This window comes from Alternaria rosae (genome assembly GCF_020736505.1).
Source record: "Alternaria rosae strain MPI-PUGE-AT-0040 chromosome Unknown BKA58scaffold_1, whole genome shotgun sequence".
In the NCBI taxonomy this organism is placed as follows: Eukaryota; Fungi; Ascomycota; class Dothideomycetes; order Pleosporales; family Pleosporaceae; genus Alternaria; species Alternaria rosae.
Window position 1 is genome coordinate 1,972,742 of NW_025763570.1, and position 25,260 is coordinate 1,998,001.

The 25,260-nt window shown below is 53.4% G+C and overlaps 8 protein-coding genes across 8 annotated transcripts; 4 read left to right on the top strand and 4 right to left on the bottom strand.

Annotated features, from left to right (window-relative positions):
* Positions 1-135: 135 nt before the first annotated feature.
* BKA58DRAFT_433813 (putative UV-induced protein uvi15) lies at positions 136-629 on the bottom strand (the record flags this gene model as incomplete). The annotated part of the gene is made up of 2 exons (XM_046173222.1): positions 136-507; positions 615-629. 2 exons carry the CDS (start codon positions 627-629, stop codon positions 136-138), a joined length of 387 nt encoding a protein of 128 aa, XP_046030919.1.
* Positions 630-1,113: 484 nt separating this feature from the next.
* On the bottom strand, positions 1,114-3,457 carry BKA58DRAFT_12086 (uncharacterized protein). The gene is made up of 2 exons (XM_046164159.1): positions 2,843-3,457; positions 1,114-2,668 (listed from the first exon to the last, which is right to left on the bottom strand). Exons 1-2 carry the CDS (start codon positions 3,229-3,231, stop codon positions 1,459-1,461), a joined length of 1,599 nt encoding a protein of 532 aa, XP_046030920.1. The 5' UTR covers positions 3,232-3,457; the 3' UTR covers positions 1,114-1,458.
* A 505-nt stretch (positions 3,458-3,962) lies between these two features.
* Positions 3,963-5,513, bottom strand: BKA58DRAFT_12114 (uncharacterized protein). The gene is made up of 4 exons (XM_046164165.1): positions 4,931-5,513; positions 4,700-4,859; positions 4,446-4,646; positions 3,963-4,396 (listed from the first exon to the last, which is right to left on the bottom strand). The coding sequence occupies exons 1-4, from the start codon at positions 5,360-5,362 to the stop codon at positions 4,020-4,022; spliced, it is 1,170 nt and encodes a 389-aa protein (XP_046030921.1). The 5' UTR covers positions 5,363-5,513; the 3' UTR covers positions 3,963-4,019.
* A 1,158-nt stretch (positions 5,514-6,671) lies between these two features.
* Positions 6,672-8,952, top strand: BKA58DRAFT_350598 (uncharacterized protein). Its single transcript, XM_046168524.1, has 3 exons — positions 6,672-7,124; positions 7,181-7,567; positions 7,635-8,952. Exons 1-3 carry the CDS (start codon positions 6,945-6,947, stop codon positions 8,667-8,669), a joined length of 1,602 nt encoding a protein of 533 aa, XP_046030922.1. The 5' UTR covers positions 6,672-6,944; the 3' UTR covers positions 8,670-8,952.
* A 171-nt stretch (positions 8,953-9,123) lies between these two features.
* BKA58DRAFT_433817 (uncharacterized protein) lies at positions 9,124-10,116 on the top strand (the record flags this gene model as incomplete). Its single annotated transcript, XM_046173223.1, has 3 exons — positions 9,124-9,209; positions 9,550-9,649; positions 9,697-10,116. The coding sequence occupies 3 exons, from the start codon at positions 9,124-9,126 to the stop codon at positions 10,114-10,116; spliced, it is 606 nt and encodes a 201-aa protein (XP_046030923.1).
* An 812-nt stretch (positions 10,117-10,928) lies between these two features.
* BKA58DRAFT_328417 (uncharacterized protein) lies at positions 10,929-12,984 on the top strand. Its single transcript, XM_046168121.1, has 3 exons — positions 10,929-11,388; positions 11,441-12,127; positions 12,176-12,984. The coding sequence occupies exons 1-3, from the start codon at positions 10,987-10,989 to the stop codon at positions 12,890-12,892; spliced, it is 1,806 nt and encodes a 601-aa protein (XP_046030924.1). The 5' UTR covers positions 10,929-10,986; the 3' UTR covers positions 12,893-12,984.
* A 5,592-nt stretch (positions 12,985-18,576) lies between these two features.
* BKA58DRAFT_12226 (kinase-like domain-containing protein) lies at positions 18,577-20,979 on the top strand. The gene has a single exon (XM_046164183.1). It carries the CDS (start codon positions 18,763-18,765, stop codon positions 20,896-20,898), a length of 2,136 nt encoding a protein of 711 aa, XP_046030925.1. The 5' UTR covers positions 18,577-18,762; the 3' UTR covers positions 20,899-20,979.
* Positions 20,980-22,933: 1,954 nt separating this feature from the next.
* On the bottom strand, positions 22,934-25,130 carry BKA58DRAFT_12223 (S-adenosyl-L-methionine-dependent methyltransferase). Its single transcript, XM_046164182.1, has one exon. The coding sequence runs from the start codon at positions 24,785-24,787 to the stop codon at positions 23,042-23,044; it is 1,746 nt and encodes a 581-aa protein (XP_046030926.1). The 5' UTR covers positions 24,788-25,130; the 3' UTR covers positions 22,934-23,041.
* Between the last annotated feature and the right edge of the window lie 130 nt (positions 25,131-25,260).

The following is a 25,260-nucleotide window of genomic DNA, read 5'->3' on the forward strand; positions in this document are numbered from 1 at the left end:
TGCAAGCGGAATCCTCGTCTTCTCGATCCATCTCCGGTGATCCAAGGATCAAATTGCTCCATCTGGTATAGCACCTCTTGCGCATTCCACCTCCCTCACTGCACCATCCAACTCTGCTTATATCCGACATTACGTCTAGAACAAGCAGTCCAAGCAACAACAGCACGCCAAACCCGCGCACAATCCAGCAAACAGACCGCCACCACCGCCATCAGCCCTCCTGTCGTCTTGGTAGTAACCTCCTGGGGGCGGCGGGCCCTGTTGGTACTGCATCTGCTGGCCGTTGTATCCTCCTTGGGGAGGTCCGTATTGTCCTTGAGGAGGACCGTACTGGCCCTGTGGCGGTCCGTAGGGGCCAGGCTGGCCTTGTTGGTAGGGGTTCGGGCTACCGCCGTAGTAGTCGGGCTGGCCGCCGCCTTGGTTGTAGTAGGAGGGTTGCATGCCGCCAGGGGCTGGGCCGGCATCTTGATGCGCTGGTGGGGGGTAGGCGGGCGGTGCGCCTTGGTCCTGAGGGAATGTTAGCACGTGGCTGTAATTGCGACTGGATTGGATAGGAGATGGAATGGTTGCGCGCATTGCGACAGGAGACGCTGACGGGCGGGAGGGAGACGTACATATGGTTTAGACATGTTGATGGTTTGTGAGGTTTACAGAGAGTGTGGTGTAAGTGTGATGGGCTCCTCGGAAGGCAAAAAAGACTGTTACGTCGTTTACTGGGCGGTAAGGCTGGGTAATCTCTCCCAGCTGTCGATCGAACTTTGTTGGGGGTTTGCGCCAGGTGTGAATGGCGATCCTCCAGGAAAGGTGTGAAGAAGGAAAGAATGAAGGGTAAGTAGGGAAGGCAAGGTTTACTGGAGTAAAAGGAAGGAGCGACAACTTGGTCAGAAGTACAGGTAGATGCGGAGTTGATCACACACCAGATGTCGCGGCGTACGAAAGAGGGTGGCTGAGCAAACGTGGCGGACCAGTTAAGCCTCATTCGGAATAGTCTCCATTCGATAGTCCACCGCGAGCGCGTATCGCTATACTCCCAAGGCTTGTGGTACCGTGTTATCCGTGGTCATGCATATAGTCGGCATTGCAACTATTACAGTATTTCGTAGCACTACGAGGTCTGGTACACATTGTAGGTGCCTTGATTGCAAGTGCATGCGACAATTTGCCCAGTTAGTAATCATTGCAAAACAGCGGGTACATCCAGGGGACATGTCAGAAAGTCACAAATGTCACGCGTAAGAGGATGCGAATGTGTAAGAAGAAGAGCGCAGCCAACGCGGGCCGCCAGAAACAAGTAATTCTCTCTCCTCCTCGTTGGGGCCATGCCACCAACCCTAACGCCTCGTCCAGCAGATCCAGACTATAATACAATGCTCTACGTTCCAACCCACATCCCCTTCCCGTCGTCTCAATGGTATCATATCCACCACCCATATCCCAGTTAGACAGCTCAGGATCCTTCTATGCCTGCACGTCTAGGCCCTCATTCGCCGGTGCCTGTTGCATTTCCTCGTCCTTGCCCGGAATAATCAACTCCTCTTTTTGTTCGTCGTCAACAAACTTCCTTTCGCTAACGTGTTCACCCTCCTTAGGGGCGACCCACTTATTTGTAGTGATCTTCTTCTGACCAGGTTCATGCTTATACAAACAGCGGGCGTTAAGACACGGGTTGAATTTGCACATGATGGCACTGTGTCCAAACTTGCAGCCCTCGACAGTGCAGTCGGCGCCGTTGTGGCAAGGCTTTGCTGTGGGGTGCTTGTAGGGGCACGACGAGGGATCGCGGCAGTTAGGCCAGAAGGCGCACTCCTGCTCTGATTGGAACTTCTGTCGCTGCGCAGGCGATGGGTGCTTGCCAACACACTTCTTGTTCTTGCATGCCGCACCGAAGTCGCACGTATCGTTCATGTCGACCGGAGTTCCGGGTATCGCAGCGGGCGACTGGTGAACAAAGTGGCAGTCGGGGTTGCTGCATCGCAAATTGAACTTGCACATAGTGGACGAAGGATCTGGGCGGCCGGAAGGCACTTCGACGTCCATGCCGCTGCCGTTCTCTCCAGCTGGACCATCTGCCATCGTTTCGTCCTCGCCCTCCTTCTTGGTGAATGTCTTAGCATTCGGGTTCATGCCTCTGCCGCCTTGGTGCGACCGGTCTATACGTTGATGTAATGGCTTCTTAGATCCGCGGTTATTGCCGTTGAAGTTGGGGTTGACGAAGCCGGTTGGTTGACCACCGGAGAAAATCTGCTGCATCATCTGCGCCTGTTGCTCGTACATTTGCATGAGAGCCATTTGCTGTTGCGGGTTCAGGCCGATACCAGGCATGCCATTCTGACCGCCCATCCCGGGCATAGGCATTCCCGGCATACCGCCCATACCCATACCGCTCATGTTGTTCTGGCCCATGTTCATGTTGGCGTTGCCCATGCCGCGGCCGTTTGCCATTGCCTCGATTCCGCGACCGATGTTCTGGCCCCGTGGACCCTTTGGCGGGTCGCGCGCGTGCGCGTTCACACGACCAACTCCACCGCCGGCGCCACGTACGCGATGTAATACCGAGTCGCTGTTACGGTCCATGTTCTTGTTGAGTTGGTTAAGCATCCGCCCGCCTCGCGCTGGACGTGCTGCTTGGGCACCGCTGCCGTTGCGCATAGCCTTGGGACCTGTGGGACTGTTCACGGTTAGAATCTGCTGGTTGTAATATGAACAATGCGAGCGCAGAGGAGCCACCGCATGCTGCGACGTCGCCTTGCTCGGGCATACGCGTGGGTGCGCGGTCTCCTTGCACTCTCTTCTCGCTTGTGAGGCTGCCCTAAAGGGGCGGGAAAGAAGAGGGTTCACATACATATTGCCTTGTCCTTCTGACGCGCCTTCCATGTCTGTATCTTGCGCAGCTGCCGAGTTGTCGTTTGAAGTGCTGTCCATCTGGTTCTCGATTGACTGTGTGACCTGCGCGTTGCCGCCGCTCGACTGCTTGAGGTGCTCGATCTGCTCGAATAACCACTGCGCAAACTGCTGTGTCTCTGTGTTCTCCGGACCCAGGTCGAGCAGGTCATTTGAGAGTTCTGATGCGACCTGCGCTTCATTCTTGTCGTTGGCCAGCATAAGGAGGATGTACTCGAACAGCGTCGTGTCTTCGCCGCCCGTCGTCCACCCAAACTCGGCGAGCTTGGGCTGGACCACCTGCTGCAGCTGCATCGCCAGCGGCGACTCGCTTGAGAAATCGACAGCCATGGTGAAGGCAGGCGTTGGTTGATGGGCTTGTCGCGTGAATTCGATGTTGGCGGTGGGCGGAAAACAAAGGGAGCGACGAGGAACGCGACTTCCTTGACGTGTGACGTAAGGCTATCACGGGTACGTGGTGCGACGGTCGTAAGAGGTGTGTCGTCAGTCGTGAAGATGGGTGCGCGTCAAGTGCAGTGGGTTGGAGCGTGGGTGTGTGGAGAAGGAAGTAATTGTCTCGGAGCGCCTGCTCAAGTTCTGCGCAATCAAAGCTCGGCACTTGCCGCTCCCACTAGCGCCTCGCGTTGCGTCTTGTTCCATCGCCCGCCTTCTTCGCCACCCGATTATACATCAGGATGCGCTCTATGGAGTTGTTCTAACAGCACCCAGAGACATTGTATGCTGGATCAAGGTAACCTGTGGCTGCTTTACGGTGCAGATTGTTCAAAATTTGGGCTGCGCGGTCGTCATGTTACTAGTAGCCGCGTTCTTATCTCAATGGAAGGTTTCACAGTCAAATATAACCGGATATCAGCAGTATGTCGCGCTTCTAGACGACTAAAATGTTGCATAACCTCTGCCGATGGTTGGAATAGAATCGGGCGGAGCCGACACTAACAACAGCCTCTCCTTGCACCTTCGATACTGGCTGATACCTGTCTCATAATAGTCGTAACCCAGATAACGGTCGTTGTTCTCGAAAGAAATCAAAAGATGTTATCGTTCACTGAAACACTTCCATCAAACTGTCACAGCATCTAAAACGCTTATTATGAGATTCATGATTCTGCGTACCAAGATCACACATGCGACTGCTCAAACTTGAGGCGTGCCTCTTCCATGCGCTCATCCTCCTCCATACGAAGCCTCTGTTGCTCGCGTAGTTCATCTGTAATAAGAACACCGGAGCCTGTCGTTCGGCGTTCTGGGAGCTGTTCCTCACTCTCATGCCCAGTCCTCGATATGCTAATGTCCCCTGATGTCTTCTCACTGTGCTTGTCACGATTCCGAGAACCGAGCATATTCCTCAAGCCATGACTCTTCGGCGCATTTCCACTGGACCGATTAGGCGATTGTCGAACGTAGCCCTGTGTGTCGTAGGAGACGCTGTTTGTTCGTCGGAAGCGGCTCTTTGGAACCGCGGATGCGAGACCTGGACAGCAACCGATAATGATAGCTGGCATTATGTGAGCCCAGCACGGGATTTTGAGGTGCGTTGGACTTACCTGTCGAACATTCGATGATGGTCCACATGGTCAGCCACTTTGGATCAGGTGAGCGAGGCCTTCCATCTTGACCAACCTGCACAATGCGGATAGTCGAGAACAGTATACACACAAGGCCGGATGCGAATAATAGACCGCAACCGATCTTCTTTGGTTTTTCCATCTGCAGGTTCCAGATAAGTCTGATGGGTAGGAACATGACTGCCACTTGTCAGTACTGATAACACTTAACGGTTTACGAGTATCGAACACACCCATCATGTTGGTCACAGTGTCTACCGCGTATGCGTAATAGAGGTTCGCAGTTTGCCGGCGTGTCTCACTAGGCGACGAACACAGGACCCCCTCGCCAAAGAAGCTCTTTGTGTCGTTGCAGGCTAGACCAGGGCCTGTAATGATACACGTTGCCCATGTCTGTGCCCAGTCAGTCGTGCTCGTTCGAGGCTGTTCCGCGTCAGGACAGAGTGACGTGAAATGTTACTTACCACAATGCAGAAGATCAATGTGAACCACCAGATCCAAAGGTACTTCTTGGGCATTCCAGACAATAGCTTCTTGTATAGCGCCAATAGTGAGAACTTAACAAACCAAAGACAAGTCCAATACTCCATTCCGCTTTGCCACATGACTTTTGCGGCAAATATAATGTCTTCCATCATAGTTGGCCATGGTGCAATGCGACCAGCTTGGAGAGCCTGGAGTTTGAAGAAAATTGGCGTGATAACGATGTAGAGAATGGTGAAAGCAAGATAGGCTGCGAACGCAATGTAAAGTAAAATGTCCTGCACTTCGATGGGTTTGCGCCGCCAGACCTGAACACCGATCCGTGCGATGAAGACCGTCGACGTCATCGCCAGCATAGCGTAGTCTGTCCGGAGTAAATCATGCTGCGAGATCCAGTCAGCGCCAGTGGACATGGTGGTGAGGCTGTGGGTTCACAGTTGTCGTTCAAAGTCGTGCAAAGTATGATAGCATTCAGTAGGATTCGTTCCTCGAAGCGGCTGTTTGTCGCGACAAGATCGTGCCGTTGGAACTGTCAAGATGGAATGAACCTGGAATTTTGATCCACGAAGCCCGATACTCTGGATTAAAACACTTCGCAGCTGGAATTTGCCAAGGATCACTCAAAATACAGTGCGCGTAGGGGTATAAGAGCCCGTAAGACGCATATGCAAATTGATTTACATGGGGGCCATCGCGTGTCGGAGCGTGGGTAAGGGTTAGACGGCGACTGGATTGCCCCGGTCCTCAGTTCCCGGTTCCTGGAATCTGGTATCCCAATCGTTTCCTCTTACGCGACGTCGCGCACTCTTGTCAAGAAATCTGAAATTAGTAGTGATGGCCTTGTTCAAGTGTCGATGGGGCACGTTTGGTGTTCCGTGATGGACAAAGGTCAGCAAGCCCCCAAAACGCCTCCTGGCTAAATAACCCTTAGCTTGGGGGGTGCAGTTCTCCGCTCGCGCTATTCCACGTCGTTTGTTGCTCGTATTTGCGCTACAGCGTCCGAAGCTGCACGGTGCCTGACCTCGGTGCCAGAACGGACCTAGCGGACAGCATGCTTTTTCTGTCACTTTACCGACATGTGCCTGGAGATTACCACCTGGCAGCATGGACGGAGAGCAGGCTTCGGCGAGGCAAGCCTCACTGAGACTAGCATATCAGATATTGGCTCACAGACTTTACCGTGGTGCGAACCTAAACGGTGAGATTCTGGATAGCCGTAGAAGTGGCTGCTCCTGGAAATCTGCTCAGTAGTAAGGCGGGTGAAAGCAGTCAGCTATCTCCCGTCCGATAGGTGCGGGTGCAAAAAGGTGTCTTGCGGTTGGCGGATGCCCGGATGGTAGTGTACAGCTGGCGTGGTGGCGTTCATGCCGCATTGAACCGTCCCGTGGCAAAGACGAAAGAGCGGCACGGCTGGCTCCTGCCTCATCCACTCCCAACACCAACCCGCGAACGCTTGCTTGGCAAGTGAATTCTTATGTCTTACTACAGACGCTGCAAAGTGGAGCCACGAATCGCTGCAAGATTGATGCACAGCAACCCAGCCCATCGGAAGCGATGCATCTACCCGCAGAGGCCTCGGAGAAGAAACAACAAAGATGTCTTCCATGCCTCCACCGATGTTGCGCTACGTCGAAATTGCCATGCAGCCACATAAGCTCCCAGATGAGAACCGCTATCAGCTACCATGCTATACTTTTGCCACGGCGCGCCTCGCGTCAATAGACTAGTCCCTACCCCACAAACTTCGACATTACTGTCCACTAAGAATTTGACCGAACTGTCCGTTCCGCGTCGCTAGGGCGCTATAGGCCCCGTCGGACAAGTACTGGCAACACGTCCGTAGTAGTGTCGTTCGCGGCCTGGAACGAATATGGTAAACCTACTCCGGAGTACATTAAGTGCAGTGGCTCCCTGCAACTCAGTCGCTGGCCCACTCTCTCGGTACCAGCTATTTACCATCGTCCGGCATCTTCCGCAGTCCGGCGAACAGGGAGCATGAAGTTTACAACAGCTGCTTCGACAAGCGCCTTTGTAGCCTGTGTGCTGGCAAGCGGTTTCGAGCCTGACGACTTCAATGTCACCAAAGCCTTGGTAGACAACGGGTTCGATGTTACTAGTATCCCTGGTCTGGCAGATCTAGCGGAGCGATCTTCCTCCAGTGCTTGTTCGCTAGCTGTATGTTGATATAATTTTTGCATTTTGCTCAAGATTGATACTGATAAGACGTATAGTGCGCAGCCCTAAGGCTTTCCTTTGGTAACGGTACTGTGCTGTCGGAAGGAAGCGCAGGATACGACAGTTTCACCAGCGATTATTGGGCAGCTCAGCAAGCCGTTGTGAACCCGTTTTGTGTGTTCAAGCCTAGTATTGCCTCGCAAGTCTCAACTGTTGTGCTCTTGTCCCGACTTACGCAATGTCCTTTCGCTGTGAAAGGAGGTGGACACGCTGCCTTTGCTGGTGGATCTAGCATTGAGGGAGGCATTACCATTGCCCTGGAGAAATTCACCGAGAAGACCCTATCTGCAGACAAGAAGATCGCCTCTGTTGGCTCAGGAAATCGCTGGGCGGACGTGTATCCATGGATTGAGCAGTATGGCCTTGAAGTCATTGGTGGTCGCGTAAGTTGCTTTCCTTTCCTGTTTCTCTATATCTCCCTACTGCCATGGCTCTTCTAACCGTACGCAGATCTCATCCGTCGGTGTGTCTGGATTGACTCTAGGAGGAGGCATCTCTCATTACGCGAACGCCTATGGATGGGCCTGCGATAACATCGAGTCTTTCGAAGTGGTGACAGCCTCGGGCATTATTGTGGACGCGAGTGCCACCGAATTACCAGACCTTTATTGGGCTCTTCGCGGTGGTGGCAACAACTTTGGTATTGTTACCAAGTTCAACATGCGAACTTTTGTTCAAGGTGAAATGTGGGGTGGGCAGCGCGCCCATACTGAGGATCAGTGGGACAAAGTGTACCAAGCATATTACAACTATGCTGTCAACGCAGAGAAGGATACAAAACAGGCTCAGATCGTCTCTTTTGCGCTCCAGGCTGGTATGAAGATTGCGGCCGAGGATCTAGAGTACTCCCAGCCTACGCCATGGCCAGCAGTTTTTGACGACTGGAAAGCCATCCCAGCGATCATCGACCAAACCGCCATTGCGAACATGTCAACCTTGGCCAACCAACTTGGTGCCGGGGCACCCGATGGCGTCCAAGAGACCTATTGGGACCGCACTTTCAAGGTGGATCAGGGTATCTTCAAGGCGTTCATCGACATCTTCTTCGACATGGTGCCGGCGATTCAGGACGCTGCGGGCATTTTGCCCGTTCTCTCGTTCCAGGCAATCACCGTCCCTGCCATGAGAAATATGCAACAGAACGGCGGCAACGCGCTCGGTCTCGACCCCAGCGATGGCCCGATCTTCATCTGTAACCTGGCTATCCTCTGGACAGACGTCGCGGATAATGCCCGGATCATGTCTTTCAGTAACAGTCTGTACGAGCGGCTTGTCGAGGAAGCGGCGAAGAAGGATCTCAATCACAACTACATCTATATGAACTACGCGTCGCCGTATCAAGATGTCATCGCTAGCTATGGCGCTGCCAACAAGCAAAAGTTGAAAAGCATCTCTGGCGAGTACGACCCAACTGGAGTCTTCCAGGTGCTCCAGCCAGGATACTTCAAGCTCGAGGGAGCACCTTACGGCGCATTTCCTGCGTAATCACAATGTAGACAATCAACGATAGATGTACCACCAGTATAATACGTAATTAATTGATCGTCAGTCGAGCACTCGCAGCCCTTCCTCCGTCACTCTCGTGAGCTCTTTCCTTATCAGTTGAATTGAGGTGGATTTTGGCACCGACCATCTCGAAGGGGTAGGTCCAACCAAAACAATGCAACAGTATGCGCACCATGGATGTCAGTGTTCCGCCGATTAGCGCAAATCGCAAGGGTCAGGTGTCGAGTGAATGTCGAAGCTTCAGGTACTTGACATCTGCGTGAGAACGCCAAGGCGCGCTAGTCCAAGCGTTTGCTGTAGCTGCCTCCAGTACTTTCCTGCCGACTTGCAACCTTCCATCATCAACCACACCCGTTATTGTCACCCTCGACTTGTCACAGCTGCAAGTTTGAACCGTTCACCTCCATACACGATACTCAACTAGACGACAAACATGTCTCGCGGCGGCGGCACCACGCTCTACGTCACCGGCTTCGGCCACGGCACACGCGCTCGCGACCTTGCCTACGAGTTCGAACGGTATGTCTTCCAACGCCTCGCCCCAGCCCGATCGCAATCGCATCGTCGTCTCCTATCGTAGCCCACGATTCTGCATCCTCTGTACACTCCACGCGCCACGGCTGTCGCGACCGCTGTTGCGCGGCGCAGCTTCCTCCTTGCCTACAACACCCGTGCGCGTCGACGACGATCTGCACCTTCCGTCCTTCTTCCACACGTTCCTTCCAAACAACCGATCTGACAATCCTCAAGCTATGGCCGACTTGTCCGTTGCGACATCCCAGCGCCCCGTTCGGCTTCTTCTAGACTGTGAGTTGGCCCTCCCCAGCAGCAAACGACCCAGGCTCTAACAGGCCAGCAGCTTCGCCTTCGTCGAATACGAGTCTCGCCGCGACGCCGACGACGCGTACCACGAGATGCACAACAAGCGCATTGGCCGCGATGACTTGTTGAAGATCGAGGTATGTCCGAACCGTATAATGACATGGGTCTGTCTAACCAGCTAAAGTGGGCCCGTACGCCTCCTTCGGCATCATGGCGGTTTGACTCCGGTCGTGACCGTCCCCGTGGTGAGCGCTCTGAGCGTGGCGGCGACCGTGGCGACCGCTCCGACCGTGGTGGTGACCGTGCAGACCGAGGTGTTCGCTCTCCTCGCCGTCGCAGCACCTCTCCTCGTCGCGAGCGCGGAGCTTCTCCTCGCAAGGATGATCGCCGCGAGCGTGACTACGACCGCCGTGACCGGGACCGATCAAGGAGCCCCATTGACGGCGACCGTGAGATGAAGGATGTCCGTGATCGCGAGGACGACCGTGGCGACCGTGACCGTGGTGATCGCGATGAGAGGCGTGAGCGTGAGCGCGAGGCTGACCCGGTCGGCGAAGTCCGCAAGAGTGAGGCAACCGACCCCTTCTACGACGAACTACTCTGATCACAAATATAGTCGACTCTCCTCCCCCTCCCGCTCACGAAGACCTGGACGTGGCTGAGTAGAGCCGAGTCGCGTTGCATCTAGCACGCAGCATCCGGTCTACTGCCACTGTCTACCCAAGGCTAGTATTGACACGAGTGCTCAAATTGGTTCAAGCACGGTGTTTTGTTGCGTGGAAAATGGTTTCTGGGATTTTGTTACTTTCATAAGTGGAGGCTAGATTTACTTCTATGTCCTGCCACGACATTAATGCATTCAGCAGTCGAAAAGCTCGATTCGGATCTTCTTTGCGAACGGTTACGGCGACTACCATTCGATTCGGACTTCTCGCCTTGTTTCGGTCGATCGGTCGATATCGATGCGGTTCGAGTTCCTTGCCTGTACACTATTCGGTCGGTCCGTAGCACCTCGAAGTCTTCCAACCTCACATTCCCCCCTTCGAACCCCGTTCCGATATCACGTTCACGCTACTCCCCCGACGCCCCCATCCCGATGCGAAATATCCGATATTCGAGGTTTGTATACTTTGCGCCTAGTAGATAGACTTGTTCTGCTGTGACTGTGACATCATATGTATACAGTAGCTTGTGAAATACATCTTTTTGAACACTGCATTCCTCAGCATGTCGCCCGTTACCAAGCTGTGTACCTGATGTCATGGCTGCTCTCTTGTGTGAGCTACATTGCTCGCACATGGCATGGCACTTACGTAGGGCTGAATCAATGACGGCAGCAGCCATCGATTGCGGAGAGGATGCGGCCCAAGCTCGGACATTTTCCCGCAGGAACATCAATTGAACTTCCCAATGCAACTTGTTGGTCGTCGTCGCAACGCCCCTCCAATCGATCTTGCGACCAATTGAACCGGCAATGCGGCTCCAGAATGTCTCGCAGAAGACGTTGAAGACCGTTGCCGCGCGCCCCGCGCTTGCATCCTACACGCCATCCCCATTGCATCCGCATCGGCCACTTCTCGCATCATCACGACGTCTGCTCCTGCGCTCCACAGCACAATGCGCCGTTCGCTACCAGTCCTCGTACCCTGAGCGGATAGCCATTCTCGGCGGTGGTATAGCGGGGTTGACAAGCGCCCACTTCATTGCTAAGGAGTTCCCACAGAGTAAAGTGGTGGTGTTTGAGGCGGGGAAGGACAAGGGTGGCTGGATCAAGAGTCGCAGAGTCGACGTTGTGGATGCAGAGGGAAAGAAGGGGAATGTACTGTTCGAATTGGGCCCGAGGACGTTGAGGAACGCAACTGTCACTGCGGGACTGGTAAGTCGAACATATCCACACCGTAGTGGCACTGCTAATGGAGTGTGTGTAGATACAAGAACTCGGTCTCGTTGACGACATCACATATACGAGGCGCAGCGAACCCGGCGCAAAGAACCGCTTCATCTACTATCCTGACCAACTCAACCGCCTTCCCTCCGCACAACCCTCCTTCGCAGACTTCTTTGCATTATGGCGGACTGGCATACTGAGGGGCGTATTGGGTGCGATCACAGAACCTATGAAGCCAAAGCGGCCGGATTCCCTGTCGGATGAGACAATTGGCTCGTGGCTCGCACGAAGGGTGGATAAGAGGATAGCGGACAATCTTGTCTCAGCGGTATTCCACGGCATATATGCCGGTGATATCAACCAGTTGAGCGCTAAGACGTTGATGAGCACGGCGTGGGAATTGGAGGCGCGATTCGGCAATGCTATTGGAGGCTGGTTCCGCATGCAAAATGAAGACCCACGACCGCAGCCGGTTACACTCGTCCACCCACATGATCGGGAAGTAGCGAAAGCTATGAACGAGGAGATTGATCTGGACCTCGAATTTGCGAAGAACCTGAAGGATTCCGCTATGTTTACATTCAGAAACGGATTGCAGCAGATGGTTCGGGCATTAGTGGATGCCGTGGAGGCAAAAGGTAACATTGAGATCAGAACAGAGTCGCCGATTCAGAGCTTCAAGCCCCTCAACGAGAACGGGAAGTTGGGTGTTGAGGTCATCTCTGGGGTACGTTCATCGTCTTCAGTTGGAGCCGCAAGTACTGACAGTATACAGACTCAAGGTTCAACATCAACGGAATCATTCGATCTCGCCATCTCCACCCTCAAGAACGACGAGATTACACCCTTTGTCACAGTCATGACAGTGAACCTCTACTTCCCTAACCCCAACCTTCTCCCCGTTGAGGGTTTCGGCTATCTCATCCCACAATCCATTCCCTTCGAGCAAAACCCTGAGCGCGCTCTCGGCGTAATCTTCGACTCCTCTGCCGTCAAAGGTCAAGACACAGCCAGCGGCACAAAACTCACAGTCATGATGGGCGGTCACTGGTGGGACGGCTGGACAGATTTCCCCACAGAGGAAGAAGGTCTAGAAATGGCGAAGAGCGTTCTCAGGAGACACATTGGCATCACAGAAGAACCCACCGCTCACATCGCAAACCTCTCCCGCGACTGCATTCCTCAATACACACTCGGCTACGATGATCGCCTCAAGCAATTCGCGCAAGGCATGTCCAGCGAGTTCAAGGGCCGTTTACGCGTTGTAGGCGCGCAGTTCAATGGCGTTAGCGTAAATGATATCATCGCTGCGGCATGGCAAGTGTCGAGGAGTATGAGAGGAGAGGGATGGAAAGGACGCAGCTGTGGTTTGGATAGGATTATGGATGAGAGGGAGTGGGTGGTTGTGCCTGCTAGCGAAATGGCATATGTTAAGAAAGAGATTCGTGTTGGAGACTCTGGCATGGGTCGCAGAGGTGACGGTGGGGTGTAAAACTCTTGGAAGAGCGATGGCATGTACATAGGGTCGCCGAAGAGTGCGACCAAAGGGCAAAAGCATAGAAATGTATAACATTGACCCGCTAACCGGACCGGCCTGGTCCTCGCATGCTTCGGTGGTGATGCGCCTTGAAAGTATGGCGCTGATATCTTCTACGAAACTGGACCCCGCTCCTGCAAGATTGTGGCGTGGTTGAATTCCCAGGCTTTTCGTGAACCGTCCAATCTCCAGGCTTGTGAAGCAATAACCTCCAACCTAGATTCAGGACCGTACACTTGTCTACACGCTTTCGACACATCGTGCTGTTGCCCGGGCTCCACAGGCGTCATGCCTCGTTGTGAACCATGCAGCAAGTTCGACAACTTCGCAGAGGTGCCGCCGGCGCCGCAACTCGATCGAAACTGGTCATCAAGAGCAGAGATGATTGCCTCAGCGCGTGCCGGGTGTGATCTCTGTACGCTTTGTTGGCAGTATGCCGCTTGGGTAACATTAGACGAGTATCTGGACGAACCAATGCGGATTTATCGGTGCTACGATAAACATTCTCCTGAAACTGGACCTATAGAAATCTAACTCAGGGCGGGCGAGGTAAATTACATAAGAATGTGCGACTTCGAATCCCCAGCCAACCAAATTCCTCCTCTGGTAGATGAAGCCGCGATACCACAAGCCCAACGACTTCTCGCGAAATGCCTATCATCTCATGGCGACTGTAGCAGGATATACTACGGTGATCTGGGCAGAAGTGGCGAGGGTACTTGCGAAGATGCTACTGTCCGATCCAACATACGGCAATCTCTACCACGGCGGCTATTAGATCTCTCTCGAGACCCCATTGTCCTCGTGGTCGATGTAGATGATTGGATCATCGACGGAACTACATCACTAGCTGAGCTCTCACAATACTGCACATTGAGCTATCGTTGGGGAGCCACAGCTCATAGTTGCATTGTGAGAGCGCCTTTCGCACGTCAAATTAATGTAGACATGGAAGGCATGCCACAAACTTTCAGAGACGGCAAACACATAACGCGGGGGCTCGGGATCCGATTTCTGTGGATGGACGCACTATGTATTGTCCAGCCTGGTGCCTGCGGCGATGACATGGACTGGAACACGGAGGGTCCTCGCATGGGTAATACATATCATAACGCTATATGCACGATCGCCGCCACTTGCGCCGATAGTGCAGAGGATGGGTTCCTTTCAAAAATGGACAGTGAGCGAATTCGCGCTGCTCCGTGTGCAGTTATTCAGCACAGTAGCAGCGGGGAAACACGTGTTCGCATGTTGAAGCAAGTTGGCGTCCAGTTCAGACAGGTAGTCACATGTTCGGCTCTGGACAAGTGCGGGTGGGTTACTCAGGAGCGACATCTCTCACGACGCATACTTCACTTTACGTTGCAAGGTCGTCAATAAGCAAGAACCCGCAGCAAGACAATTGGATGCACTTCGTTGCAGACTACTCCACCACTGGGTTCACAGACCCAGAAGATCGATTAGTCGCCCTGTCGTCACTGGAAAGACTCGTACATCGTAAACTTGATGGTCACGATGTGTACTGCGCAGGCTTACGGAGGAGTAGCTTGCTAAAAGATCTGCTGTGGTACAAATACTACTCACCAAGCGTGGAATCGCCCAATCGGGTGAATATAGCCCCTACTTGGAGCTGGGCTTCATTGCATGGAATAGTATGGACAGGGGGCTGGGTTTTGACCAAAGACGTGTTGGTTCAAGTGCTGGACGTACATTTGACACTCGCGCGACGCAGTAACCCCTATGGCAACATCCAATCAGGATGGATTAAACTGCTTGCTCAGGTCGTTACTATTCTTATTGAAACAGAAAACGTGCGAGAAAAAGAATTGCCTCCCCTCGATTCCGAATATGAGGGAAGCAAATGGTACAAAAGAACGGTTTAATTGGGACGAGTGGCAAGGGAGCTCAACAGAAGAGAAGAAGTACAGCATCATCGCTTTCGAAATTGGCCCCGATCAAGAACATACCGCGCTCATTGTTGAGCAAGTATACACAACGGACATCCAGGCTACAACGGACGGTCATGTTCCTCCGTACCGCAGGATTGGTCTGTTGCAAGATCAGCGCGTCATGTATAGTGTTCGCCCTGTGTATACCGACAAGCCAAGATACGACTACGGAAAACCCAAGCAGGACATGCAAACGATATTTCTAGTGTAGGGTCAGAATAAGAGTCTTTCCCTACGCACGGTAAGATCTACGGCCGCAAAATTCTCTCTAGATTTTGCACTGAGACGTGTATCTACTAGCGAGACGAGAAAGCATAAAGATAGATCGCAGCACACTTGTCAGCGGAATTGAGCATTAATTCTTGATGAGATAAGCGGGCCTGAGCAACAGAACTAGGACTCAGCTATCACATGAATGGAAACAATAAGATATGACGACAACCTCGGGGCAATCCGGCATACAAAGAATACATACTACAATGGGCATTACTCCCAGGATGTGATGTCGTGAGTGACATAAATCATCTACGAGACGATAGCTCTGCTTCCACTGAAGCAAATCGGTGCAGCATGGAAGAGCCGATCTGCACTTCACGCAGATCGCCGTCCTTCTAGTTATCAGATAAAGCGTGTCTCCGGGTCCGCAAGGATCGACAACGTGTGCAAGGCTTCATCCAAGAGAGCCCGTAAAAGTAGACATATGATTTTGCCCGCTCTCTGACACGGATAGATATGGCCCGAACTTGTTCGATATGATCTACATCGTTGTGATGATAGAGTTTGAGCTAATGCATACCTCAATATGTAATCACTCGTGGAATGCACCAGACTGCCTACCGGATCGGGTCGACCCGAACAAGAACGCAATAAGACCGGGATGGCATTCCAAAATACGGTACCACATGTCTTTGTAGATACTGTGGTCTCACCGGTGGTAGACGTGATCGCTTTCTTCTTCAGACCGACTTCCGAGTGTTCCCGTCGAGATGAGGCCAAGACGTTACTGTAACTCTCCATTCCGGCGGAGAGGGCAGATCATGCACGACAGAAAGTTGCCAGTGGCACACGTTGCTGCGCCAAGGTGATCTACCCATCTTGGCGCGCGATTCCCGCGCTGTTGTACCACTCGAAGCATGTATCACAGAAGGTCAGGAGGTGTCCGAGATGCTGCCGTGTGTGAGCTTATCCAGCCTCGACGAAACCTTGATGGCAACAAGCACAGAGTCTTGTTAGCGGAAGCTTCCTTACATCCTAGCGCATCGTCAACGAGGCTGGTGCCCGAGAGACAGTGAATTGTTGTGTCTTAGGCACTGTTTTAGTCGAGGCAATGCATGCACTGCAAAGATAGTGGATGTCTTGCAGGCTGGAACGACACTATAGGTAGATGAAGTGTTGAGAGCTTGGAGCGGTGTCCGCATTGCCCACCGCTGGGTTCTTTAATCTCGTGCCTGTGATTGTGTTGTGCTGCCAGCCAAGTGGCGGACATTTCCTCCGTTGTCGTCAAGGATGCGATGAACGGCAATGGCAACGGGAAGTAACTTCCGCCCGACGCACATATCGTCAATCTCGTGTAGATTGGCTGCCCGAATGATGAGCGGCACAAGGTCGAGTGCCAAGCGCGGAAAGCAATCCCTCCATGGTGCCAAGAGGTAGGCAATAAAAGCAAGTCGTCAAGAGTATTGCCAAGACTGGTGATCCGGCGGCGTGGAGGTAGTGGAACGCAAAGCAACGGCGGTCTCAGGGGATGTTTGTTTGGTACAGTGATCCGCGCAACTCGGTCCGTTGTACGGAGAATTAACGAAATGCGATCGACAACGCATCGAGTGCTGTCACTTTGTAGCACCACATTTGTGTAAGACGCAGAGGGTTTGTCCGGTCAAGAGTGCTGGGTCGTGACTTCCTTCCGAATTTGCCTACCCCACAAAAAGCACGAGCCGCACGTACATGGAGAAATAACGCATGTCCGCTGCAAGACGTGTTGAACGCTCTGCGGTCGGAAGAAGAAACCACGACTACTGCAGGTGCAAGTGGGTGACAGTGGGGACACAACGGGATAGGAAACCAGTCGCTTGACTCCAAGTCTCAGCGGGACTCACCGCCAGAGTTGCGCGACGACGTCAGAGCATGTATGTACTGGCCAGGTTGCATCTGTCAGCTGTGCAAGTGAATGAGGCGAAGAGAGCCCGCTGCGTGGGAGAAGCAGGCCAACTTGTCCAATGGCGGTCGTTGACGCGAATCTTTTGCAAAGCAAAACCAAGCTGGCTCGCCAAACGTTTGGAGTGCGGTAGACGCATGTGTGCAACGCGATCAGGGTGCACATGGTCGCGATCGGGAGCCGTCTCAGCAAGAGTCCCTGTCCAGAGCACTGCAGATGCTTGCAGATTGCATGAGGTGATACGAACCCCGCATTCAGTCTGGACAGTATTGGGGCCGATGGGCTCAGCGACGAGGGAACAGGTTATGCAAGTAATTAAGCAACCTCGAGACCTTGGTGTCGTACTATACAGCTCGTGTCGGGGAGCAGAGAGCCGTGGTTCAGCTGGCGTTCCAACAGGCAATAGCGATGGCGGGGAAATGGCGTCGCAGCGGCTGGTGACCCCCACGATGTTCGCCTGTCGCGTTCGGCGGCAAAGGGCCGCCTAAGCTTTGGATTGACAGCGCCCTGAGCTGGGATGGAAGGGCAGCATCACGCTGGACTGTCGTCAGTTGACGTACGTCGAGAGCTGCACGAGCAGCATTTTCGCAACAGGAGCGAATATCGGTTCGGCGGACGCAAGACGTAGGGGCGCTCACGGCGTACGGACGACGGCATGCTGTCCTGGAAGCACATTGATGACTGCAGCAGCTCAGACCACATCCAAAGGCAGCTGCGGCATTTTCCCTCTCCAAACAGGCCAGGCAAGGGAGGCAGAGCCAGCATGATGCCCTCGTCTCTCCAGGGCTGTCGTGTGCATGGCGGAAGGTGAGAGGATGCGCTGCTGAATTCAGGCTGGCCGCCGTCAGTAGATGGGTGTCCAATGGTTCTGTTAGTGACGAGGTAGGCGTATGCTGGCGGAAGGACGGGCTGGTGCTAGAGGGGAGCCTCGTTTGGCCATGGTGGAGATGAAAGGGAAGGCCGTAAGCGGACAAGCCGGGCGGTCAAGCTTTGCAGACATCGATCATCGACGCACATCATCCATCACACGGCGCTGCTGTGTGGGCGCAAGGTCCGGGTCCTGGGGGAGAGTGCACGGTGGACGAGAGTTACTGGGCGGCCTTCGCAAGACGTGCATCCGGGCTGCAGGTGGCCTTTGGCGCTGTGGGGGTCGCGCAGGGGACTGGGCCGGGGGTGTTTTGGCGTCAAATCAAGAGAGTTTAGTCTCTCTCTGCGACTTCTGGAGCCCACATATCATCGCGCGAGGCCCCGGGCGCCGCTTCTCCTACATTCTGGGACGATTGCCGTCTTTGCGTGCGGTTGGACTGAACGCTGTTTGAACGGCACGAGAGCAAGGCGGATAGGATAGGGACGTCATCTCCCTGCCGCTGCCCGCCTGCATCTGGACCCTCGCCATCCACCCCTCGGCCGCTGCAAACCTCACTCGCGTGTCGTCGGTGCCGTTCCGACGCAACTTGACTTTTCTTCCCCAGTCACTCTTCTTACGTTGTGTATATGGCTCTGTCACAATTGCAACATTTCTACCACACCCCGCTCCTGCTGCCCACCCTACACCTGCACTCGTGCAGTACGCTTGAAGGCTCGTATAACTGTCCGAGCCCCCTCCAGCGTCCGTAGCGACAAGCCCCAGCACCTCGCCGTATTGCCGTATTGGCGACTTTCACCCTCACCAACGCTCGGTCGTTTGTCAGCCAATCGGAGCACAGCAGCCCCCAATCACCATGCCGATGGTCGCTGAACAGCCACGGCAACTGTCAATTTCCTTCGATGAGCGAACCCTCTCCGACCGACTTCGGCACCGCGATTCACGCCCGCTCGACCACCGCTTTGCTATTGAAGAGGAGGATGAGAGCACTGGCACCGCAAGTGAGCCCGCCGAGCCTCTCACACCCACCAGCCATACCAGCGAGGGCACGCCCTTCTCACATCCTTTCCGTGACGATGAGTCCGTAGACGACGTCTTCGCAACCCCGCGCCCTGTCACGAGCGATATGCCCAGCAAGTCACTGTTGCAAGAGGCGCCGCAAGATAGTCGGAGCCAACAAGATGTCCAGCCGCCTCAACAGGTTGAGCGCCTGTCACCACCGGAGAAGCGCGGTCTGGGAAAGCGCGTAGGCTCACTGATCCGCGGCAAATTGCACAGAGGACACTCGAGTAAGGATGGAGCCAGCCAGTCGGATACTTCCAACATTACGACGCCGAACAGATCGCCCAAAGCAAAAGCTGAGACCACCACATACATCGTCAAGACTGGTGTAGATGGGCCCGCTGAGGTAGCAACTCCGGCAGTCGACATTCCCAAGCAAAGTAGAAGACTGAGCTCTTTCTCCCTCACCCGACGCTCCGACAAATCCTCCCGTGCAAACTCCCCACCCTTGTCTGGATCACCTATGAGCAGGCCATCGACGGACAGACGACCAGCACACGGCAACAAGCCCGCTTCTTCCACTGGTCTGGCAAGCATGAGCCGGCCCCGGCCTGGTATCACTTGGGCAGGTAGTGGAAACGTCGTCTCTACTAAGAAAGTCGGCTTTTCACGCCGACGGTCGGCAAGCACAGAGCAGGTTCCGCGCATCGATGAGGGTGCAGAGAAGCCTACCGCTGGTATGTTGAGTACCTTCTCCAAGCCAGCTGTCCAGGGTGTGGGCATGAAGGCACGGCGGCTTAGTGTGAACCTACCAGACGACTTCATCATCGACTGCTGTGAGCTAGACAAAGAGTTCAAGAGTTCGAGTCTGATGCCTGGCAAGAGAGGGAAGATTCTAGGTAAAGGTGCAACATCCGAAGTTCGAATAATGGCGCGAAGAGGGGGCATCACACGGGAAGAAGACCTAGTAGCTGTCAAGGAGTTTAGAGAACGCGACAAGGACGAGACCGAGGAGGACTACGTGTTGAAGATCAAGTCCGAGTACAGCATTGCGAAGAGTCTGCACCATCCGAACATTGTCGAAACAGTACGTTTATGTACGAACCGCGGCCGCTGGAACCACGTTATGGAATTTTGTACGTATGGAGAGATCTACTCGTTGGTAGAGCGGAAGTTGTTTGCTGGTGGCGCGGAAGGGTTCTACAGTCGGGATGATCGGTTGTGCTTCTTCAAGCAATTACTGCGCGGCGTGAGCTACTTGCATAGCCATGGCATTGCTCATCGAGACATCAAGTTGGAAAACTTGCTCCTTAGCAAAGATGGTCATCTCAAGATCTCGGACTTTGGCGTAGCGGAAGTGTTCACTGGCGAGCATCCTGGTCTTCGCGCGTCTGGTGGCGAATGTGGAAAGAACATGGGCGACATCCGGTTATCCGAGCCTGGAATCTGCGGCAGTCTTCCCTACATTGCTCCGGAAGTTCTTGCAAAGGACCACAGCTACGATCCACGGCCGCTGGATATCTGGTCAACCGCCATCGTCTACCTCACTATGACCTTTGGTGGTTGCCCATGGCAGGCTGCGAAGCCCGAGTTCGAGTACTACGCCAGATTTAAGAAGGGTTGGGATTCATGGCTGGAACGCCATCCAGACGGTGACATTTTTGATGGTGTCGATGGCCACCCCAAGTGCGGCAAGCTGTTCAGCCTCATCGAGCCCCCGTCCATCAAACGCCTCATGCTAAAGATGCTTCATCCGATACCCTCGAAACGCGTAACCATCAGCGAGGTTTTGAAAACGAGCTGCATCAAGAACATTGGCTGCTGCTGTCCGGAGACATACGACGACCCTAAAATCATGTTCGACGCTTCCAAGTCGTCCAGTGCTAGGACCGCCGCCCCGAAGAAGTATCTGCATCATCACATACCACCCAAGCCAGAGAACAAGGTTGGGAAGGCATTCACACATCGGTTCGACATGGGCGAACGGTAATTACGACTGTATATTTTGACGACCATTGTTTTTACGATCACTGCATTACGGCGCTTGAGGTCGAGCATAGCGGGTCAAAAGGCGGTTTTTGTCCCGTTCCCAATCAGGAGGCATCATTGTATTTTGTTTTACTAGCACGGCAGTTTCATCAGCATTGTGCGAATGCCACCTCAAACGACACATATACCACATCGACATCTTGTCTCGTCCCACCTTCCCTTTCTGTCTCTCGCTACTTTCCCTGTCCAACACACGTGTATACGCGTCCAACGCGATTGGCAGCCCTGCAGAAAGTGCAAGCGCGGCAATCGCCTTAGCACGCGGAGATCACCACGCAGTCGCTCCACTTCGTCTCGGAGGAATTATGATTGCGCAACTTGCAAGCTAATAAATAGCTTACGCTGATCTTCCGCTGTTATCGGAAAACTGTATCTGTCTGACGTATCTCCAGAATTTCGTCATTTTCGACGTCGCTGATATGTGTTATCGAATCCCGCTCTTTCGATGCATGCCGACGGCAGCAGGCAGGTTTGTAATGACCCGCTTGTCCGACGTGGCGCCGAGATACTTGGTCCGCTAGGAATCATGGTCCACAGGCTTGGCGATGAAGGAATGTAAGCGCGAAAATGAGCTGGTTCTGCGTTTGCGAGCTGGAGTGTGGTATGGAGGATTCCGGGTACTGCGCCCGCTATGTTGCGTATGCGCGATACTGCAGGTCATCAAAAACGTGGAGAGAAGGGTCAAAGCGTGGCGTGAACCAGTCCAACACGAACTCTAACACAAAACGAGGCAACCATCTCAACAAACACGTGGAGAGCATGATACGCTCACAACATGCGATCGAGCTTGAATAAGACGAAGCATTGGCGCAGTGTGCTAGCAAGCGGCGCTGGGCTGTTTCCATACATGCTTCTCGAATGCGGGGCATGCGTGAAGTCATCGCACAGCACCCTGTCAAGCAACCGCCGAGTGCCTTGTAAGCCGCTGATGAAGTAGTACCGAGATAATGTCGTAGCACCGTCAGCACATTGGTTTGACTAAGGGATAGGCGATAGACAGGTCTGATGCTGATTGCGACATTTCGGCTTTTGAACTCATGTGGGAATAGCGGGGCAACGCCTCGCTGTAGGTGTGTTGTTTTGCGCAGCTCAGCTTGGTACTGTCACACGACTTTGGGCTGAGTTGCGAGTGTGGGAGAGGTGGAGCAGGTGATTTGTTTTTGAAGATTTTGATAAGGCTGAAATGCGGAGCATGGCTGCATGGGAATTGGAAATAAGCATGTCTTGTCGTGATCTTGCCGACTTTCCGCACCCTCTTACACAAGATTGCAAACTGAACTAGACGCGTTCCCTTCGCATCACACTTGTAGCCAAGCTTGATTGGTACTCTCAAATGTCTAAATGATAAGAGCCTCATCCATCAGGCTGAATCGCCAACATGCAAAACATCACAACTCAACGCAGACGTTCCAACCTAATCAGCAAACCAACTCATTCCTCACCTACTACCTTCATCCAATCCTCAACTCCCTACCCAGCAACCCACACAGAACCCCTTCTTAAGACGCTTCCGCTCCCCGTGACCTTTCACCGATATCCACCTCCACACTTCCCCACATACAGCGCTGCAATGCACACCCACCCCTGTCTCGTCACTCTCCCCAAAAACGCGGTGTGATGAACTTATGCCGCATCGCATCGCAGACAGACGGTGTTTTCTGCCTGTTCTCATGCGTTAAGATTTATGCTTAGCACGGCTTATCATGCATAAGACGACGCAAGCCGAATGCTTAGCCTGTGTCGTGTGTGAGGGGAGAGATGAGACGTGTGGTGTGTGAGAGGCGTGGGGGTGCGTGAAGGGTCCATCGGTGACGGAGTGTAGAGTCGGGTGAACATGTACTAGAGGAGAAGGGGAGGGGTGTTGCATGGATTATTTTGTAGATGCCGATTGATAATTCCGGCATGGGAAACTTATATTGAGTTGATGGGGAGACTGTTTTACTCTCTACATGCGGTATTTGATTATGAATACTTGTATACCGATTGACTTGCGAAATCTATCCCATTCTATGCGTCGCATTCTCTCTTCCCTCGGGAAACTCTCCAACGACGGTGTCCACCACAGCCATGCGGCTATAACATGCTCACCACATCTCCCAAACCCCCTCCGGCAACACCGTCCTCATAATCCTCCAATGGCTCACTGCACCATCCTCATGAAACTTCTCCAGCTCGCCCACATCCGCATTGCCCATTACCCTACCTCCACTCTCCTTGCTCACGAAATCGTAGTTCACTTCCAACTTCTCCTGAGGCTGCAAGAAGTTCCTCCTCGCAATACTACCCAAGTAATCCTGTTGAACAGTATCGCGGAAGTTGATAGCCGCCTTGCCCAATCCGTGGTCATTTTTGACGCAGAAAATGACCATGTTGATGAAGTCAGCTTCACCTTCCTTGTGTTCTGCTTGAGGCGGAGAATCGCGGAAGAGGCGGCAGGCGGGGAAGATGGCATGAATGGTATTCAAGACCAGTCTTGTTGAGCCCAGTGTAAGATCTCCGGCGTAGTTGATTGCGACAAAACCTTCTGGTTTCAACAGGTCGTAGAGGCCTTGCATGAACTCTGTGGTGAAGAGGTACACGGGTTCTGCGCCGCCGGTGAAGACATCGTGGATGATGTAGTCGAAACTTCCGGGTGCTGAGACGGACTTTTGTGCTACGTAGGTGGTTGCGTCGTCGATGGCGGCTGTGTGGTTGGGGTCTAGCGCGAAGTACTTCGTTGCGTAGTGATGGACTACGGGGTCGAGTTCGACGATCGTCGTGTTGATACCATGCGCGATCATGGCATTTGGTGCAGTGCCGATTCCGAGACCAATTACCAACGCGGATTTCTCGCTGTCGTCTACGACGGGCAGGGTATCGACTGGTGGTTCCATGAGGCGAACGGCTTCGAGAAGGACGAATACGGCGAATATGGATTCGCGTTGGCGTTGGCCTTTAGCATAGGCTTGGGGTGTTACAAGCCACTCGCCGCCAAGGAGGGAGTGGTCGCATCGAAGAAGACGGAAGGCATTGTCGGCGTGGTTCTCGATGACAGACACATAACCAGTGACGGACTCATGACGAGCGAGAAGTGTGTAGTTTTGCGTAGTTTGCAGGGTGGTGTTTGCCAATTGCAGACCGTGAGTCGAAGGATGATGCGGGTTCGTCCAGAGCGTGTGGAGGATTGCTGGAAACGCGAGAAGAATGACACGTGATGGGCTGAAGAATGCAGATGCCGACGCAAGAAGCATCTGCATACCCACGCGTGTGAAGTAGACGGATGTACCGATGAAGCCTGGGATGAGAGCGCTGCTGATCTTAGCAACCGTCGATACGGTGAAGTAGGATGCAGTAGGAATGGCGATTTCCTTCAATGGTGAGGGATTGATTCCGGTAACGTCGATGCACTCCAGTAGATCGGCGGCGGCGAAAACTGATAAGAACAGTAGGGGGAAGTAGGTAAGAGACTCGATAAGCAGAGGTCCGTATTCTACCCCAATCTTTCCGCTGTATGGGAATAGTAGGAATTGGATGACGGGTGTCCAGTACGCGACTACAGCAATGTACTGTGCCATATTCGCAGATACATAGCTCTTCAATGCCCGTCGCGTTAAGAGCGCTGCAACAGCAGTGATAGTCATCGTCCTTTGATGGTGCAGCGATGCTGGGATGGATCCGTAGATAGGGGATAGGTTCAGTTGTGAGACTGGCGATGCGAAACCTGCAACAAGCAGGAGTGCTGCTGCTCTACCAACATTCAGAAGAATAGTGGATGCTGGAGCATTTTGCGCCTGGGATTCCGCCTCTTTCGCTGCCTTTGGCTTCTTTGGTGTCTTTTGTTTCGGTGACATGGTGAAGGATTCCCGTTCTATCTCTTTCTACGAACCCAGAAACAAGTGCTCTCGAATAAGTCGCTGTGATATTTTTTCGCGACAAAGAAAGGTAGCGAAATGTGTGAAGCGTGGAAAAGACCAGATATCGCGTAAACGCTCCAAGCAATCCCAAGCTCTCCAGGCACTTTATACGGACCGTATATCCGCAATAGTGTATTCGACCTGCGAACAACGATACAGAGCCGCAAGAAAAGTGCAAAAGAAGGGTATAAGGCAGGAAATGGAAGGGAAGAGACGTTGAAATTAAAAACCAAGAAGGCCAGCTGTTCCTGGCTGAATGGGATGATGCACGGGTGAAACGGGCGATCATTAAGGTGGAGTTCGTTTCGACTGGGCGCGTTTCGCACTAGAGTGTGGCGCCCAGCAGTGTGGCGTCATTACCAAGCATTGCGATGGACGATGCGCCATCCTGTGCCATCACTTCTACCATA